The following is a 20,960-nucleotide window of genomic DNA, read 5'->3' as shown; positions in this document are numbered from 1 at the left end:
CATCTTCAATGATCATAGGAATGTCAGGTAATATAGGTCATCAAGGAAATGGCCGACTCTTTAGAGAAAGCAAGGAACCCTAGGCGCTTCATCGGATAGAAGGGTGCTCTCTCGAATTTTGTAGAGATGGAAACAATCGTGGGATTATACTTAGAGCCGATGCCACCTATTCCGAAAAGGGTGTAGGGAATGTTACCCCTCAATTGGATGAGGGTAACTCGATTCATTTACAAGAATCTCTTTTATGTACCTGATCCCAAGAAGAACCTGGTGTCCATTTCGGCAAAGGAAGTCAAAGGTTTCAGGGTGGCATTCATCGATGGAAAGGTACGTGTTTGAAAATAGAATTTTCAAAAGATGCTTTTACTCATGGGTTCAGGGTTGGCAATTTGTATCAAGTTGCAGGAAGTCCATTGGGGACCATGCAATTAACACATAGCACTGGAGGTCTGTGAGTCAGATGATGACAGGGATGCCTGAATTCAAAAGGAGCATGAAGTTACATGTCTGAGACGTATCGAGGGGAAAATCCTACAAGGGGACCATTCCCCTCATGTAGCAGGTCCATAGGTTTGGAACAACCCGAGGGGTTTGAGACTCAAGCTCGGGAATCTCATGTGTGCAGGTGGAAGAAAGCCCTTTTTGGCTTGAAGCAAAACACCCCGGGCTTGATATGAGAGGATTGATAGCTGTCAGATGAAGTTGAGATTCACTAAGAGTGAAGCCGATCCAAACCATTGTTTAAAGGTTGTGGATGATAGACCTCTCATACCGGCACCTTCTAAGGACGACCTATTTCTGACAGGTGCAAACCCTCTCACTTGCAGAAGTAAGAGGGAGTTGGATTCCGGATGTGGAATGGTACACTGTAAGCCAGTGACTATCTCGAGGATCTTACCTTTCAAAAGTTATATGGTGGTGATGACAGACCAGATTTGGGAAATGCCTCTGAGTTTCATAAACTCATTTGCATTGATGTTCTTGGTGAACTTTTGTCCGGATATATGTTTTGCAGTTAGCATGGTGAGCTCATATTTGGTTGAGCCTCACTGGATTGGTGCCAAGAATCTTCTAAGATATCTTCGGGGCATAATCTTTCATGGATTGAAATATACTGCCGGAAATATGAAGCTGCGTGATTATTCGAATACTGACTGGGCAGGCAGTGTGGAGGATCACTAGAGCACTTCTCAGTGCTGGTTCTCTTTGGGTTCTACTTCGATATCATGGATGAGCAGGAAGCAGAAATCGGTTGCTATAAGCACCGCCGAGACCGAATACATAGCTACGAGTATGATCTCGTATGAAGCTGCCTAGTTGTGGAAGCTCTTCAATGAGCTGTTTATACACATGATGAATACCACTGTTATCCTCTGTGACAACCAAAGGGGGGGGATTTGATTGTTGAGGAATCTTGTATTCGATGATTGTTCCAGCAGATAGACATCAGATACTAACTTATTTGGGATATGGTATGTCGATGAGCAAGGAGGCTCCATTGCAATGAGACTGATGTACAAGTCGCAGACATTTTGTCAAAGCCCCGAGGAAAGGTCAAATCTGTGACTTTCCCGAACGACTTAGAGTCGTTGAGAGACCTTCTTATAAGGGTCCTGCATGTTGCATGCATTGAGCTCTGGGAGCTTTGGGGACTTGGGTTACTTACTGGAGCAACACACGACCATAGGGAAACTCACCCTCCCCTAATGGTGTGTTGTGTACAAGGTGAATGGCTCAACCTTCCCCTATGATACCCCAAAGCGACTTAGGGACGGGATGATTAGTTCTCCTGTCGAGGCATCCTACCCATGCAGTCTGGGACTCATGGGAAGTACCTCTCATTTGATCAATGAGCAGGGAAATGGGGTTAGGGACCATAGTAGTACTATCGATGGACGCATCATTGTATCTACCGTACTCCCTATGCTAGGATGACCTCCATTGATCTGGGATCAGAATGAGTGGTTTGAGACACTCTCTTTTGATATTGATCTGGGATCAATGAAACTGACTACGGGTCAGTAAGAGTGGTATGACACACTCTCTTCATATGGAACTGACTTCGAGTCAACAGAGAATGGTATGATACATTCTCGATCAATTCTTCTTCTTCATGGTTTAGCAGCGCAGAGCAGTGCAAGGCACTGATGACAGAGATAGTACAGTCGAACATATGGATCAGCGGATGGAGTTCTCCCTAGTTGAGAGGGAGTGTTAAAATTGGAAACTACGGCCAAACTCCATATGCGTCATCTTATTAATGGCAGCTGACATTTTTCTTGGATCCCTCTCATCAAGAGGTGTAGGATTGATCTAAAGATCATCCGATTCCGATAAGTATTCATGGAGATATGAATTTATTTGTGTTATGAGACAATTTGTCAAGGTCGGCCAGCAACCAAATAAACCCCACTTGTGCTCAACGTTTTAGTATAAATAGAGGTGGCCTTCAAGTCATTTCTACACACTCACTTAGGATCTCTTCCTCTCTACTTGTCTTTGGGTTTTAGTAGGAGGAGAGATCCTAAGGGATAACGATGCCCTAATGGAGAAAGGCTCTACGCTGCCCTAATGAAGAAGCCCTAACGCAGCTAATCAAAGAAGGCTCTACGCAGTCCTAGGAGGAGACACCTCTACACAGCCTAGATGGGTTCTACATTTTCTTAACGGAGATGAGATGCCCTAGCCGCAGTCAAATCTAGGAGCTTAAATCAGCTGTCAAGGAAGGGCTAATGTTGCCCTATACACAGTGCTAAAAGGAGGTAGATCTTGCCTTACCTTAGCCGTAGTAAGGGAGAGTCTTAGCCGCAGGCAAGGGAGAGATTTGGCCGCAGTCAAAGGAGAGCTCTAGCAGCATTAAGGAGGAGATAATCTGCAGTCCAATAAAGGTACCCTAGCCGCAGTCTAAGGAGGCATAACGAGCAGCAAGTAAAGGCCCTAATCCGCAATCCAATAAAGGTGCCCTAGCCACAGTCTAAGGAAGCCTAACGAGCAGCAAGTAAAGGCCCTAATCCGCAGTCCAATCAAGGATACCTAGCTATTGTTTTATCTACAATATGCAACCCTTATCAACAGCACAAGGAGGCCTATCCCTATGTATGTTGTAGGTGACAGCATGGAAATCTAAGTGTTGTAGGTGCCTATGTGTGCTGAAGGTGACAACATAGAAAACTAAGTGTTGTAGGTGCCTATGTGTGTTGTAGATGACAACATGGAAATCTAAGTGTTGTAAGTGACAGCATGTTAAATAAAACAGTTACAAGGCATGAGTTAAGGACCGAGAATTCACTGTTATAAAGAAGAAGCAGTGAAGTCTGCTCTCTAGGTTGTATGTTATCTACTGAACACATGACAGCGCCATCTTCAGTCTGATGTATGGCATGTCAAATATATACATGTTGTAGTAAATGGAGGACAGTCTTGTGGAAGGCAGAGACAGCCTTCCCTTAGAGGACAATTGCAGACAAATCAAGGCAGACATTGTGACTGTTAGTTGACTGCACTTTGGAGGAGTCTAGCTGCTCTGCTAGGCTGTAAGCCATAGCAAGCAGCGAAGACTAGTTAGTGTAAATGATTGCAGCATATTGGATGCAGTGGTGGATGCAGCATGATGAGTGCAGCATTGGGTGCAGATCAGTGATGAGAGTAGCTCAGTGATTGGGAGCAGCACAGTGACAGGTGCAGCAGTATGAAGTGTACAGCATGGTCATTAGGTCCAGCACTGTGATGATGGGTGCAGCATGGTGCAGCACAGTGAGGTGCAACATGATGACGAGATGCAACACGATGACAGGTGAAAGAGTCACCTTGGAGAATCAGTTGAAGCAGCTTGTCTTCAACTGATCTCATGTATCACATTTTTAGAGATGATCTATGCTCTTATCTAGATAAGTCAAAGTGTTGACTTCTGTTGTAAATGTACTCTCTCTCTCTCTGTGCTGAACTATTGAAGAACATATAAGAAGAATTGATCAAGGGTTTCCCCACATTGAGGTTTGTCCCTGGCTAGTGCCACATCTTGTGTCCTCTTGTCTTGGCTTGTCTTCTGCGATTTATGTTTATGTTCTATCTGCAGTTTACTTTAATGCTGATGTGATTACTAATCTCGAAAAGATATTGAGCTAACTGTGAAAATTGAAATAAATTGCTCTAAGCATAGAACATACCTAAAATTAACAGTTTATGATGGCATGGATACCATGGTTGAAAAAACTGTGGAAATTATTACACAAGAGGCTCCCACTCTTCTGTTTGTGGATTTTGATTCTGCTGAACAAGTGAGGTCCATTATTGTTACCAGGTGGAATGGCTTCAACACTCCATTGCACACTTTGGCACACGCTCTGAATCCAAAATTTTATGATGAAGAAATCATCGCTGAAAGCAATGGGAAGAGGAAGGCTCCACATAAGGACAAGGAGGTGGCCAATGGAGTGAAGAAAGCCTTTTAGTTGATATTTCCAGCTTTTTTACAAGCTGATTTAAGGCAAGAATTTGCCTATTTTGCTGCTGGATTAGAGGATTTTGTAGACATATCAGCGTTGGATGAGAGGAGGACCATGGACCCAATTAAGTGGTGGACTTGTCATGGGGCAAGTGGTGTTCATTTGCGAAGTCTTGCCACTCGTATTCTATCACATGTGGCAAGCTCTTCATCAGCAGAACGGAATTGGAGCACCTACAGTTTCATTCATAGCATGAAGCACAACAGGTTGGGATCACAGAAGGCAGAGGACCTTGTATATGTGGATGCAAAATGTCCAGATTTAGAGCTCTCCCTTTCTGCTATTGATATTTGTCCCAGTGGTGATCCAAGTGCATCTAAAAGCACCAGTGGAGTTGCCTCTTCTGCTGAACAAGCATCTTGTTCTATCTTTGTTGATAAAAATGAGGAGTTGTATTAGTAATGATATGTTAATGTAGCCATGATTGTCTTTCGTTCATGTTTTATTTCAGTTTTAGCACATATAGCGTCAAATATAAAGGCTGACTTTGAAGTCTTAGATGTAAAGCCTCATCTATAAAGGCTAATTTTGGATATTTGCATCATGTAATCATCTGTTGGAGTTGATATAAATTTGGATTTCCTTCTAAAATGTCATTTATATGTCTTATTCTTTCTTTTCTTGCAAAATAATGTGTTATAATTTATTTAATAGACTATTTATAATATATATATATATATATGACATTTCGTCCGCGTTTCCAGTTTTTGGGGGTCGCGTTTCGGGCCTTCCATGTTTCGGCGTTTTGTGCAACTTAGCTTGTCTATATATAAGAGAAACACCTCTCGTTGTAAACTTGGCGAGAAGCTTGTGGAAAAAACTCTTTGTTTACTTTTTGGTTCATGCTCCAGATGGTTAACTAGAGTCCTCTTTTGGAGAATTTGTCTATGAGGAGGTTTAGCAAATGGGATGGATATCAATGGACCAATGGTCTTGTCAGTGGATTTGATGATTAAGTGGTTTCTCTTTAAATCCTAATATTAGTATTAGTATTTGGTGATACTAATACTTCACAGAGATCTCAGCAACATCCTCAATCTAGATCCTAGACCAGTGATTAGAGATTGTCTCTAGTGACTACTAAAAAATTTGGTAGAGTATGAAGTGGTCAACCCTAGCTATCTTCTAGTTTCAGCTACAACTTCTCAAGAGGAGCCTTAGAAAAACCCATATGCCCAATCAATTAGCTAGGCAATAATCTATTCATGTTCAGGTCAAACGTAAAACCAAAATTCAAGTTTCTTTTTTTTTTAAATAGATCTGAATTTCGCAGCTTACCCTTAAATTTTCAGCCACAAACCCTAGGTAGAATTTTGCATGTGTTTGAGTTGGAAATCATCTATTTTACAAAGTCTATTTTGTCACCCCATATTACTGAATTAAATAGAGCAAATTGATTCATTATTAGTGGCTATCATGTGTATTTCATTTTCAGATTAGTAAGTTACATTTAATTTCTGGTTCACTCCTTGTTTTAGCCTTGGAGAATTACAAGATCACGTCTATTAAAGGGATGAAACTTGCAGCTGTAATTTACTCCTATATGCTTCAATTTGATACTCTTTTAAGACAAAATTTATAGCAGCATAGGATTGAATTGCAGATCTAGATTTCTGGGAGTTGAAAACACATTGAAACACCTTAATAAAGCCCCAAACTTGCCTAAGAGAACTCTTAAGTCTGGAATTTACCTTAAACAATCACTTGATCCTTACTTCTCATATCATTTGAAGTTGGTTCTAATTTGATAGTAACATAGGTGACCTTAGACTGGACTTCACTTGCCTTAAGAACCTTAATTACTGCTAGAAAATCCCCCATCGTGTTGGATTTTCCTGAAGCTAAAAAGAGGGAAGTACTTGTCTAGGTGACAGTAGTGAGTATTCCATGTTGCACTCAACCTTGTTGAAAAATAGAGTGCAATGGATACAAACACTATTTCTGAACTATGGTAATTACTTGTGAATATATATTATAGTTCTTTTATCTTCATCAAGCAATCACACTTCAGAAATTCAACCAATAACCATGAAAGGAAAGTAGAGATCACAATGTTGAAAACTTAGGATATGTGAGATCACATGTGTAAGAGAGAGAGATATGTGAGTGATAAGTGAATATATAAAATGAAAAGTTTCAAGTGTATTTTATACTCAAGATACCCATTTGTAAATTAGATTACGCTTCTTTGTAAATTAAATTCTAGTAAGTCTGCACATTTACATTTTTACTCATATTTGTTAAAGTGTTGAAGAACATGTAAATAATGGTGGGCAATAACTCCTGGTAAGTATATTTATTTACATCTTGTTCCTTATCCCATCTTTTACACAAATACTTGCTTAAATTATGGTGGGTAGTAACTTATGGTAAATATGTTATTTACGTGAGTATGAGCTATTTTCAAGGATCTTAATTTTAGGTGGTTTTGTTGATTTCCTTTCTTTTAATTTTCTTTCTTCTAATTTAAAATTTAATTTTCTTTCGTGTTTTTACATAGTATTATAAATACATGAAGGATTATGAAGACCAGCCATAGCTACATTCTTCAACACTCCCTCTTAGCTAGGGAGGTATTCATAACTATCCAAATGTTTTTTGTATACATGATCTTTCTAAAAAAGAAAGGTAAATCTCATCAATAACATCTTTATCTAGGTCAATACCCTTGACCTACATCAGCATCATCATCAATATGTACCACAACCCAAGTTAGCTCTCCTAACTAATGGTACTTACTCAACTAGTCACCATGATCTGGTGGGCGCCTCACCTCATGGTACTCTGACTAGTTCAGGGTTGCCATCCCCCATGGTCAAACCCTAGGGAAACCCATGTCCCAAATCCAAAGGCCTCTCTCTAGGCCATGATGTTGAAGAGGCACCCACTCCACGAGTGTCCGGGTCATGCTCCTATTGTCACCAACAGTCCAAGCCATACCCCTATTGTCCACCCATCAACAATCTAGGCCAAGCTCTTGTTGTTACCAATAGTCCGAGCCATACCCCTGTTGTCCACCCATCAACAGTTTGGGCCAAGCTCCTGTTGTTACCAACAGTCTGAGCCATGCCCCTGTTGATGTCACATCAATGCTCCCTCTCACTGATAGAGGAGTTCTCCACTAGTCCAAGCTTATCTCTAAAGTATACAAACTTTTCTTGAGATAAAGGCTTTTGTGAGAATGTCGGTCGTCTACTCATCAATGGAGATATGCTGAAGCCTCACTGCTCCCTTTTGTACCATATCATAAATGTAGTGGTACTTGATCTCAATATGCTTTGTCTTATCATGAAACATTGGATTGTCTGTCAATTTCACACAACTTTGATTATCACAGAATAGCATAGTTGATTCCAGCATCTGGTTAAACTAAGTGCAACAGAGATCCGCATCCTACTCATCCAGGATATCATAGCAGAACCCAAACTGAAACATACACCAAATGCACTCTTCCTGTCATTCGCACTCTCTGCCCTGTCAGAGTCTGTATATCCCTATAGGTATATCTCAGCATTCAAAGCATATCTCAACAGTAGTCAACAGTATCATGCAAATATCTCAATATATGCTTTGTTGCAATCCAATGCTCATGTCTCGGTTCCATCTAGTATTGGCTCAAGATGTTTACCGCAAAGAAAATATTTGGCCTCGTATTTACCAAACACATCAATGAAATAATCAACTTCCGATACATGGACAGATCCACTAGGTCAGACTCAGAATCTCCCAGCTTTCTTAGGTACGACACCATAGGAGTTGCCATAGACTTGTACTTCATCATGCCAAACTTTTGAAGGATCTTGATGACATATTTTCCTTTTGCAAGAAGGATTTCACTAGGGTTCAGCCAGACTTCTAGCCCAAAATAGTAATGCATCAAGCCAAGATCCCTCATGTCAAATTCAGAGGTGAACCCCCTCTTAATCTAAGACATATTCTACTGTGATCATTTGGAGCTCCCTTTGAAGCTAACATAAGTTTTTCTATCTGCCCAATCTTTGGTATAACATATCATGGTTGCTCCGCATGAGTCCTTAAGTGATTTGGATTTATGCAGGAACGAAATGAAATATACATATGAACGAAACACAGAGATACAACGAAAACAGAACTTCAATTCATTAATTTCAAAGTACTGAAAATTGTTTACATGCAGAATGGAAATAAACTAGCTCAGGCGATGATAGCTTATATCTGAGAAGAGATGTGGCGACTACATGCCTTCTAAACTGTGTTACAATGAGGCTCGAATGCCTATTTATTATTGAGAAACAATGGAAAACCCTAAACATCAAAAAACCTAACCCTAGGAGATGAAGCGCCAAAAGTTTATGGGCCCCGTTGGGGTAAATTGGTACATCAACTTCCCGAGGTCGTAACTTTGGCATACAATCTTTGTTTGACGCGTACAATGCCTCGTTTGAAAGATTATCTGAGGACTACAACTTTCAACTACAAACCCCTATCCTTGTCTATGGGTTTGCCCTTTTTCCAAAAAAAACATCGTTTAGAGCCTCAAAACGGCTCCGGAAGTTGAGGACCCGAAAACTACCAAAAATAGTAAATTGTGCTACAATTAAGGAAACTGAAAGAAACAGTGGTGGGGGTCCAAGTGGAATAGGTGGGTGGCCACCAATATCCACCTGGATCATTAAGGGCCTTCTTAAATTATGAAACTTCTTTAAAGTCTTGACAACTAGAGCAAAAACATGATCTCTTACTCGAAGAATCTTCTATTATCTCATCTCTAGTCACAGACACGACATATTTCAAATTTGTTTATCTGCCTACTCCCTCTTAAGCTCAGATATTCAAATATCGATTCTGAGATAGATCCTTTTGTCACAAGCTTTGCTTCATTCTTCCACTTCTCCCTTTGTTGCCAAAGACATTGCCAACCTTCAATACATACCTGCAATCTTCATTAGGAGGCCATGGAAGAACAACTTTTAAGAAGAATGTTAGCTCCCTCTTGATCTTGACCTTCTTGCATCAACTTTGTCCACAATGTCATCATGATGTCATATATTCCTTTCATAGACTAAGATTTATATCTTCAGTGGAAACGACCAATTCAAGATTTTGTTGCTTGCTAGGGTTTACAAACCTAGAATCTCTCAGCTTTTTAATCTAGCAAATGGTACACAAATGGTCTCCAAGAAGGGACCTTCCCTACCTATAAGATCATGCAGTAGTTAATGCCATCCTTTGAAAAACATGTAAGGGCTCATCCAAAGTGTTATCAAAAAAATTATTGGCACATCCACAATCACACCAAACAGGCCTACCAGGAAACTACCCGGTAGCTCTAACAACCTTCCAATGACAATATTCAACACATAGACAATAAAGTAAGTATATCATTTTGTTCATCCCTAGTACCTACAACATGGGAGTAGAGAAAAATGAATGGCAGCACAATCTCACCACAAAAATATAAAAATTTGTGTGTGCATGTGTGAGTGTGTATGTGTGCAAGCAGATAAATGTGCACAACATACATATGGACTATATGTATACGCAAACAAACACAAACGTATCTATGTGTGTAAGGCTTGAATCGACATGCCCTTCACATATCCAACATTGTCAACTATCAAACAAGGGAGTCCAATGATGATCTGCGTTCTCTAATCTTTGTAGTGGTAGTATTTTGTTCATAAGAGCTTGGCCTTCATTTCAATGTACAAAGAATACTTCATCATTATTAAATAGTAGATGGAACATATATTTCCTGGCATCAACACTTTCTCTGTAATAAAACCTTCAACGTCTTTAGTCATTTGTGCCCTTGACCTATCATAGTGCAGGGTTTGCAAATGACTTTATCAAGAAAGCCTTAGAACTTCTAAGCTTGAAGAGGGGCCCAACCTTTCCTTCTGAACTCAAGATATTTGAGCCAACTAAGTGACCTTAAAAGAATCATCTTTAGATTCTGCAAGGCTAATTTCCAGGCTTCTTCAATTCAACAATTTGATATTTTGGGCTCAAGTAATCTTATGATAACTTCTCCCTCTGTTTCCAAATATATCATCATGATTCTTAAGAGACAGTTCAACATCTTTTTCACTATAAGCAGACTTTCTTCAAAGGTATACTTCAAATATACTTTCAGCAATCATTTGCAACGTAGGGTTTATGACATAGTAACATTTTTCAAAGAAAGCATATGTTCAATACTTCAATCTAAGCAAAGGTCACAAATTTCCTTATGTGGTTGTGATATGATCCACAGCTTGCATAATAGAGGTGTCATTACTCTAAAGCATTAGCTTTACGATTCTTCTTGTAGGTCTGAATTCCCATGACAAATTCAACACTGTGTAGCATCAGTTCTTCCTTTAGACATGTATTGGTCATGAGGTTCATAAAGATACTTCAGGCTGATATATCAGTCCAAACTGAGACATTTTCTTAATGCCTTCTAGAACTTCACAAAAGGATGACTTTGCTAGCATTTTTAGAGTGACATCATTTCGGATCCTTATGAGATTAAGGGACTCGATTCAAGATTAAGATAAGAATCATCATCAATATCATAAACACCAACATCACAATCATTCAGGTCAACCCTCTTGACCTATAACAATCATGGCATCCACTCAATACCTATGGTACAACATCAATATCAACTAGTCACCATGATCTGATCAGCACCTCAACCTCATGGTATCCAAACTAGTCCTTGTTCACCATCACACAACTAGTGCACATAGTCCAAGTGAAACTCCAAATAGCCCCAACCCAAGTTGGATGCCAAAACATGCTCTCTCTAAACAGAGATCCGAGCAGTTCTCTCAGAGATCTGAGCAACTCCCTCTGAGATACAAGCAACTCTCTCAGAGATCCGAGCAGGATGCTAGGAGGCACCAACTAGCCTCTACCGAACCATTCTCCCTAATTCCGGTCACAGTACTTGACAAAGGGAGAATGTCTCTCCACTGAATAATTCTTCCTACTTCCGGTTTGTTAAGAAATCTTGGGGCAACTTAATTAGGTGATTTCTCTCACTTTGATAATTGCTTGTGATGTGTTTTTACTTAACTTGATTTGTTTCTCCTTTCACTTAATTATTATTAGTGTTCTCTATCATCAAACAGAGACCAAGCAATGAAGATCAATGAGACAAGAAGACAAAAAACATGGGCTATCAGCCAGGGCCAAAACCTCTCCTCTTGAGAGGAAAACCCACAAGAACTCTTATCTTCTTATGGAACTTCAAATGACGAATTCCAAGACCTAAGACCCTTATCAAAGACCCCTCCAAGACCAAGTCAACCTCCTCCTTGAAGAACTTCCTTCTCTTAAAGTCAACCCAAGTCAAACTTGCCTTAAAGCAACTGCACCTTTTCCTTTGATCAAGATTTCAAACCTGCAACTTATGTCTGCAATTTTCAGCTTCTAGTCCTTACTGCAACTTCGCACTTGTGGAAGTTTAGTGCAGAATCATAATACCTCTTCTCTTTGCTTGGATTGGATTTTCCTCCTTGCGAACTCGGCTTGCAAAGTGGGTCTCCTTTTCACCAAAAGGTAACTACTTGATGGTTCTGCAATTCAGTCTTCTTGTAACAAATGGATGTCGTAATTCACCTTGCACGTGTGAGAGATTTCAGCCCTAAAACAAATCTCAAAAACTTCAGTTTTTTTTCTTCCTTTAGTTCTTCTTATCTTCACTCCTTTTAGGTTTCTTTCTTGCTCTTGAACAAACTTCTTTATTGTCTGATTGATGTCTCTAAAATGAGGTTGATGCCTTCCTTATATATAGCCTTCTCTCCATGATTGAATAGCCCAACATGAGACCGACTTGTGATTGCCTATAGGCCGACTTGTGATTGCCTGTAGGTCGACTTGATAAAGGCAGGTTAATTGTCTTAGAGGGTCTATATAACACAGGATAATTTTCCCTTGGCATGTTATATGATGCCCAAGAGGGTTTTTACATATTTCAATGACTTCTTTGACCTCTTTGACTCAATAACAAAACCTTAAGGCACTCAATGGGTGCTTGACCTAAATAAAATAACCTTCAGCATGAAACCCATGCACAAGAATGACAATAATAAATTTATTTTTCTTCTTTACATCAAATACATAAAATCATGATTATATATGTCATTATAAATACCGAACCTAGTTACATATTTCAACATGGTCAATGTACTTAATACAGGGATAACATCCCTAATTCTGATCAAAGTATATGACACAGGAAGAATGTTTGGACTCTGTCCATGATGTTATCTGATCCATCAAACCATTCTCCCTAATTCTGATCAATGTACTTGGCACAGGGATAACATCCCTAATTCTGGTCAAAGTACATGACACAGGGAGAAACCATATCCATGATGCAATCATCAGCCTTGCTTCCTCTCAACCAAGGAGGCAATTTCCACAAGCCCAAGCTTGTCTCGAAGGTGCACAAACTTCCCTCTAGAAAGAGGTTTCGACAAAATATCACTCTCTACTCATCAGTGGAGATATACTCGAACTTCACTGTACCTTTCATCTGTCATCATACAATCTTGCAAGTAGCCTTTAAATCCATATTGCTTCTCAATTTGTGAATCCAATTGCAATATACTCAGCCTCTACCATACGGGGTGACTTGCTCATTCATTATAACCAGGCCCAAACTCAAACTGAATCTGGGAATCCTTGCAGCTTCACAGGATCCATCATCACAAATGCACAAATGTTCGGTCTCATTCCTAAGGTTTCTCAGACTCTAGCAAATATTTATTTAGGGGATTGACCTTGATCTATCTTCTTTGATCCTGAAGCCAGCAATTCAGATTAGCGCTTTCTACATAGTTGCTTACTCATATATCTCGAGCATAGAGACTTCTTTAGTGCATTGATCAATGTCCTTCCTTCTTGTGAACTTGTGTCCTAGACATATCACAAACCACAAGTAATTGTAAGTTGGCCCCTTATTATCACCATTCTAGATTTTGAGGCCATAATTTTTGGAACAAAAATAACTTGTTTATGTTGGATCTGTGTAATGTTCCAAACTAGGAAAAATAGGGCTATGCAAAGCAAACAATAAAAACAACACCATAAAATTGAAACATTCAGTGCACACCCATAACATGTCTAGGAATAACCAACAGCAAAGCCATTTTATTATAATCTGAGAGAAAAGTACAATAATGTGGAAGTGGTGCATCTGGGCTTGCCTCAATGGCAAGCGTGATCAAGCCCAGGTGGTAATATGTCAAGCCCAAATTGCACAAATAACTGCTGCAATGATGCCCTACGCCACCCTTGTGAAACTGCGTTGTCTGCTACAAAGATGTTGCTAGAAACCCCATCTCTGATGCTCAGAAAATTACGGAAAATTAACCCTGACCTCTCCACCAAATACCCAGAACAACCCACGAAGGAATTGGCCAAATGTTGACCTCGGAATTATGGCCCAAATTCCCCTTAGCTCCTCTAGTTGTTCGCTGAGTTGGGACCCCTGTTTGACCCCCTTAGATTTGCCCAAGAAAATCTATAAAATTAGAAGTGTGATCCTTGCCCAAAACCCAGAAAAAACCCAGAAAGGGTTTCCCTTGGTTCCAACCTTCAAAAATTGACCCTTCACAACTTGGCCCTCCTCCAATTTCGAATTCTATTGTTGTCATTGATCCTGTCAATCTCTACTCTCCCAACTCCAGCAATCCTCCTCAAATGGCCCTCCAAATGATCTCCCAACCTTCCAGCTCCAAACTCCCCCGGATGGTGCTGCCTCAAAGAGTCTCACTCCAATGTCTACGCAGTCATGGAGGAGATGGCGCAATCCTGCATGTGATGAAATGAGGGTTGCATGTAGGATGGCCCTCTTGTCTGTAGCTACCCTCTATACTCCTGAAAATGATGAAGGATGCTCTCGTCTCCCCAACTTCCCCGAGTGCCTCATAGTGTGACTGCGCAATCCCTGCGCTATTGTTACTACCCCTGTTGTTGGTACTCGACTTACAGCTGTTGTAACTCGTCTCCATGTTGTTGCTGCGAGCTGAGATGAAGAAGAACTCCCTTCTAGCGTTGCACTCAAAGTCCGCCGAAGCAAGGGTTGAGATCTCCACTCAGAGACACTCCTGTGCTAAATAGCACAGTAACCTGGCTAAGCAGCTCGAGCAACTAAGATTGAGTTTAATATGTCAAAAGATAAGATGTTGAAATAAGATTGAGGAGAGTTGTCTTCCTTATATAGATTTTGTGGAGCACTTTTCCCTCCATTTTCCCTCCATCGTGGGTCCCTCACTTAACTATCGATTTCCCTCATGGAAATCGAACTAGGGAATGTGTATTCTCCTAGTGTGGGTGGCCCCCACGTACAAATTAACCACATCGAAATAACTTCTACTAAGTCTAGGCTCCTAATAAAATCTAATGGGCCCCATCACCTCCAAAATCAGCCCCAAAATGTAGAAATTAATCCTGATCCAAAATAATTTAGGAAGGAACATTACAATCTTAACCTTAATCTAAAGTGCCTCGATCTTTAGCTTTGCTAGTAGACAGAGATCAGCTCATTTACTTGCATAAGCTTAGATGTGATCTTCAACTTCCTTGCTTCACCAAAGCTATGATACCATGTTGAAAAATAGAGTGCAATGGATACAAGCACTATTTCTGAACTATGGTAATTACTTGTGAATATATTATATTTCTTTTATCTTCATCAAGCAATCACACTTCAGAAATTCAACCAATAACCATGAAAGGAAAGTAGAGATCACAATGTTGAAAATTTATGATACGTGAGACCATGTGCGTAAGAGAGAGAGATATGTGAGTGATAAGTGAATATATAAAATGAAAAGTTTCAAGTGTATTTTATACTCAAGATACCCAAGAGACATGTCTCTTTGTAAATTAGATCACGTCTCTTTGTAAATTAAATTCTAGTAAGTCTGCACATTTACATTTTTACTCATATTTGTTAAAGTGTTGAAGAACACGTAAATAATGGTGGGCAGTAACTCTTGGTAAGTATATTTACATCTTGTTCCTTATCCCATCTTTTACACAACTACTTGCTTAAATTATGGTGGGTAGTAGCTTATGGTAAATATGTTATTCACATGAGTATGAGCTATTTTCAAGGATCGTAATTTTAGGTGGTTTTTTTATTTCTTTTCTTTTAATTTTCTTTCTTCTAATTTAAAATTTAATTTTCTTTCGTGTTCTTACGTAGTATTATGAATACATCAAGGATTATGAAGAATGACCATAGCTACATTCGTCAACAAACCTTAGTACCTTGTGAGGGCTTTGCACCAGGGGTACAAGATTGTCTTATAATACTGCTCACAGAAAGAAAAACAGGTTGGATGTTCAAAGATAATAGTACAGAATTGTCATAATTTAATGCAGTTGAACACATTCAAATGAATAACTCAATAAAATTTCGTGAATAGACCAAATTAAATTCAATTGAAATGTTCAACTTCAAAACTAAAGTCTGAATTTAGGAAAAAAAATGTGAATTTCCTGATCAAAAGTATACGGAATTTAGTTAAGCCTTCTATTATGTAGCAATATAATATTTCAGATTTGGCTGACAATGAAAGCCACTGAATACAAGTCATGAAAGATCAGATTCTATGGATGGATATGATACCACAATCTCACAATGCAAATGAAAAGGTCTTGTGATACCTTCTGCTCAACGCTTCCAATTCCGCTCTTCTGACATCATCTGCAGGAGGAATGCCACCATTTTGCCAAGCTTTCATACGGTCTGGAAAACCACTTAATAAGACCAATTTACTCAAGTAAAGTTCTTCACTCTCCTGAAGTTGTTCAGCCTTGATTTGCTCTTTGATAATCATTAATGGCTCAAAGAACCACTCAAATAGTCGATCCTCAGTTCGATTAATGGCTGTTATCTCGGTTCCATCAGCTGCAAAATTTTAAACCAGATGTATAAGTTTAGTCATAGGTCATCACATTGGGATGAAAAAGATCCAAAATGCATGCAAATATGCATTTTAAATTGAAATTTCTTATCATACTGAATTTCATTTCTAAAGAGCATCTTCACTTACTTAACATAAATCCAGCTGAATCATTCTTTGCAGAACAAATAAGGCTCTGCAAAATAGAGTAAGCAGGTAACCCAACACTGAGTATTTTGCACTTCGCAGAACGGTTCCACTCCTCTATGTCTGAAATTTTAATTACATTTTCCCCAACCAGGGTCTTTCCATGACACTCAGATGACTCAAAAAGATGATCCCACATCTGAAATGCGCCAAACATTTTTCATTAATACCAAACCAATCTTCATCAAATAGCAAACAACATGAATTAGAGATTATACAAAAAATAGTAGATCCAAACTTGCCTGCATAGGCTTCATTTCTTGTATGTTCTTCTTCAAAGACTTTGTGCGCTGGGGACCTGACATTTTTTTACCTGGGCTGATAGAGCCACTCCTCCCATATGATCCATCCTTGCCAAGTGAATATCGCCTTGATAAGGTTCCAGACAAAGGCATGCTTTGGCTGCGGTACTTAGGCCTGGCTGTCCAAAGTACGAATGTCAAATATATTGCAACAGACAAACACCATATTGATGCAGGGTCAAATACTTTTTTTTAACTACATAGCCTTCTTCAATGTAATCAAATGTAATTTGTCTCTGATAAGGTCAAGAAGTTAAAAAAGTCAGAATTTTCATTCTTCACAACATGGCAGAGAATCTATCCTATCCAATTTAAAGATAAAGTACAGAATACCTTGGAAAGCAGGATCCTTCTCGCATATACAAGAAATCATTGGTGTATTCATCAAACAGTGCTATTGCAGACACAACATATGCTAATCCCAACTTAATTGAAGATTCCTGACCCATCCACAAAATTTTGCATATGAGACAGAACAAATGGGAAAGCAACACAAACAATGGATTTAAATAGTAAACATTAAAGATAAAATATGATAGCAAATGAGAAAACGGATATACAGAGTACTAATAGAAGAAATAAATTAAGCAAACCATGGCAATTAGAATGTACATATACCTGATACACAACAACAGCGGCATAAAAGCCAAGGAAGAAGCTTGAGACGAAGGCACTTAAGACAGCAGCAATCACCACCAAAGGCCAAAGAAGGATGTAAAGACCAGCAAATGGTACACAAACGGTCTCCAAGAAGGGACCTTCCCTACCTATAAGATCATGCAGTAGTTGATGCCATCCTTTGAAAAGCATGTAAGGGCTCTTCCAGAGTGCTATCAATAAGATCATTGGCACATCCACAATCACACCAAGCAGGCCTACCAGGAAACTACCCGGTAGCTCTAGCAACCTTCCAATGACAATATTCAAAACATAGACAATAAAGTAAGTATATCATTTTGTTCATCCCTAGCACCTACAACATGGGAGTAAAGAAGAAAGAATGACAGCACAATCTCACCACAAAAAAATAAAAAATGTGTCTGCGCATGTGTGAGTGTGTATGTGTGCAAGCTGATAAATGTGCACATCATACATATGGACTATATGTATACACAAACACAAATGTATCTATGTGTGTACATTGTATAGAGCTATGAAAGCCTTCCACCCCAAAATAGTAATCCCCTCACGAATCCCAATTATCTTAGCATGTTCAATACTAGAGCCCTTACCCCAAACCAAAACTTTGCCATCAACAAAAGCAATCCTATCACCTTTATCTTCTAGACAAGAAATAGAAAGTAAATTTTTCTTCAAACCTGGAACGTAGAGTATGTTATTGAGATGAATGCTCCCACCAGTGTCTAGCTCCAACGAAAATTCCTTTCACTGGATAGCTCTTCTCATCTCCAAGTTTGACTGAATGAGAAACAATTCCTTTTGACAAAGTCTGGAGTTGACTGCATTCGCCTGTCATATGTCTGGAAGCTCCACTATCAATAACCCATACATTATCATCCTTGAAAGTGCCAAAGAGCAGAAAAGAAACTTCCATCCATCACTTCTTTTGCTAGCTTGGAGATGTTCTTCAAGATGCCTTCTTTGATAGTTGTAACAAGGCTCCTAAGAAACTTGAAACCCTTCTTCATAAACCTTGCCATTGAGAAGAAAGTGCCAACTAAGATGTGATCTTCAATCTCCTTCTTCCACCTTAGCTCTAATACCATGTTGGAAAATCAAGATTCTTGTATATTATGATTGACTTTCCTTACTTGCTAATTACTTGTGATGTTAGTTGGCCCTGTTGGAACTTTTAAGTCTCACTGTTAGAAACCCTTCATGTACTTTTCTGATTTATTTCTACCTACTTGTTCTGATTAATTAACAAGTTATTTACCATATAAACACTGAAAATAAATACAAGTACATGCTCAACGCATTACAGATCATCAACTGAAGGAAAGAAAACAAGCACTCAAGTGACACTGTTGTTTTTAGACCAATGTCCTTGGAAAAACCCAATGCGGGAAAACCAGTGCAGCTATCTAAAGGTTTTAATTATTAAGCAGTTTCAGAATATAATCTTGGTGCCAAAACCGGCTCACCCAACAGAGAATAATCTCGGCAGTAGTACCTCTCAATCGGAGACAGATGTTCCGGCTGAAACCCCGGAAAAACACTCCGACAGCTCCCAGCTCCAATCTGCCAGATGAAAACCCCAACATCTGCCTCTAGGGACTGCGTCAGCCCTTCCTGGCCCAGCATCAGCCCAGCGTCAACCTAATAACCCTTACGTCAACCTCTGGAGACACTGCGTCAACCTCTAGAGCCTCTGCGTCACCCACGCTAGCTCTCTGAGGCACTGCGCAGCTCCTAACTGCCTCTGTGTGGCCCCTAGCTGACTCTGCGTGGCCTCTAGCTGGCTCTACGTCCCTTTCTCCCGGCTTCTGGGTTGATTCTCCCAGTACCTTCTCTGCCTCTCTGCTTCTGTATTTACTGCCCCTCAGCTGCAACTTTGATCACTCTTTCGATTTTCTCAGCAAACCCTACCCCAGAAAATCGAAATCTTGATCAACTCAGTGTATTCTCCAAGTGACCCTCAAGCCTCCTTATATACTTTTCTCGTTGACAATTCAACGGCCGAGATTAAGTCCCTAATCAACGGCTAAGATTAACTCTGGCTTGATCCATGACTTTTGGACCCTTCTAACACAGTTTTATATTAATTCACATTAATATTTTATTTTCCCTAAGTTTAAACTTAGGGACTCCATTAAAAATATTAATTATTTTAATATCTCCCAAACTGTTTAGAATCTGCCCAAACCATTTCTAGGTATTGGAGATCTCATGTGCTTTAGCCTCTCCACCAATTTTTGTGGCTAGAGCACATCCGATGCTACCCCAAATCAACACTCCCTCTTAGCGAGGACTGTGCTCTAGTAATACTCCTCACTGAGCATCACCCTGATCATCCGGCATCGGTCCCTGTGCTAATGCTAGGCCTGTTGCCCAACATCCTCTGCACTACTGCATCATGTACTGCTACCCATGGCCCTGCCACTGCCACTGTTGCATCTGTACGGCAGCTCCCTCTGCATCTGTGTTGCTACCCATGGCCCTGCCACTGGCACTGTTACATCTGCACTGCAGCCCCTCTCATCATGCTGCATCGTGTTGCCCATAGCACTGCCACCGCTAATTGTTGCATTACAACTCAGTTACTAAGAAGTAAGTAACTAATCTCCCAACTCTGATATCTCCGTCAAGCTAGAAACACTCCCGATGTTGAAGCTCCCTCTGTCACTGACAAGTGGTCCCTCTCTGACCTCTGCGTTGCTGCCACAACTCTATGCATCTCGCATTACTACCTCATGCTATCCTGGGACTCCTGCACTATAGCTCCCTCTCTCACTTCATCTGCATCCGTCTCTACTGACATCCGCCAGTCCTGCTACTCCTCTTCAAGGCTCCCGTAGCAAGGTATAATCCAAAAGGTTGGGTACCTCGAGGATCTTGCCCCTCATCACCTGTAGTCCGTCTGACTACAGCTCGATGTCTCCCCACTTCTGCTCAAGTGGCGTGTGAGCACTCATGGCACAGTCATCATCTGTCTCCAATTCCTTCTCCACCCTTGTTGGCGCAGCCTTGGTCTCGGAAGCCTCTCCCTTGCTCTTCTTCCTCAGACACTGGCTCACATAATGACCCAGTCCCCACAATTGAAGCATTTGACCTTGGAGAGGTCCTTCTTCTTCCGTTTCTCTTGCTTTCCCTCAGATGCTAGGGCAACATCCTCCTCTTCCTCCTTCTTGATTCTGATCCCCTTGCCGCTGCTTCCTGCCTTGCTTAGCCTTCTGATCTTTTCTTGGCGAAGAACAGCCCACATTTCCTCCCAATCTGGAAGGGTCGCCCTGCCCAGTATGTTCTAGACAAACACCTCCCAATCATCTGAGACTGCGTTCAGGGCTATTCTCACCATCCATTCTTGATCCGGCGCGGCTCCTATGGAAGTCAGCTGATCCTAGATCTCCTTCAATTGACCGATGAAGGGGTCG

General features: G+C 40.3%; 1 protein-coding gene across 2 annotated transcripts in view; it reads right to left on the bottom strand.

Moving 5' to 3' along the window:
- The window catches only part of LOC149205604 (putative membrane protein At3g27390), a 145,574-nt gene that overhangs the window by 75,400 nt on the left and 49,214 nt on the right, over positions 1-20,960 (bottom strand). For both annotated transcript variants that reach the window (XM_089395125.1, XM_089395124.1), the window contains exons 5-9: positions 17,524-17,812; positions 17,239-17,345; positions 16,846-17,020; positions 16,547-16,742; positions 16,158-16,401 (exon numbers count right to left, since the gene is read on the bottom strand). In XM_089395125.1, coding sequence (XP_089251251.1) covers positions 16,158-16,401; positions 16,547-16,742; positions 16,846-17,020; positions 17,239-17,345; positions 17,524-17,812 — 1,011 coding nt within the window. The remainder of the gene's footprint in view (positions 1-16,157; positions 16,402-16,546; positions 16,743-16,845; positions 17,021-17,238; positions 17,346-17,523; positions 17,813-20,960) is intronic.

This window comes from Pinus tabuliformis, chromosome 1_2 (assembly GCF_031772625.1).
Source record: "Pinus tabuliformis cultivar Carrire ecotype Pingquan chromosome 1_2, CPIR1, whole genome shotgun sequence".
Taxonomy (NCBI): Eukaryota; Viridiplantae; Streptophyta; class Pinopsida; order Pinales; family Pinaceae; genus Pinus; species Pinus tabuliformis.
This window is presented reverse-complemented; position numbering and strand designations above follow the sequence as displayed.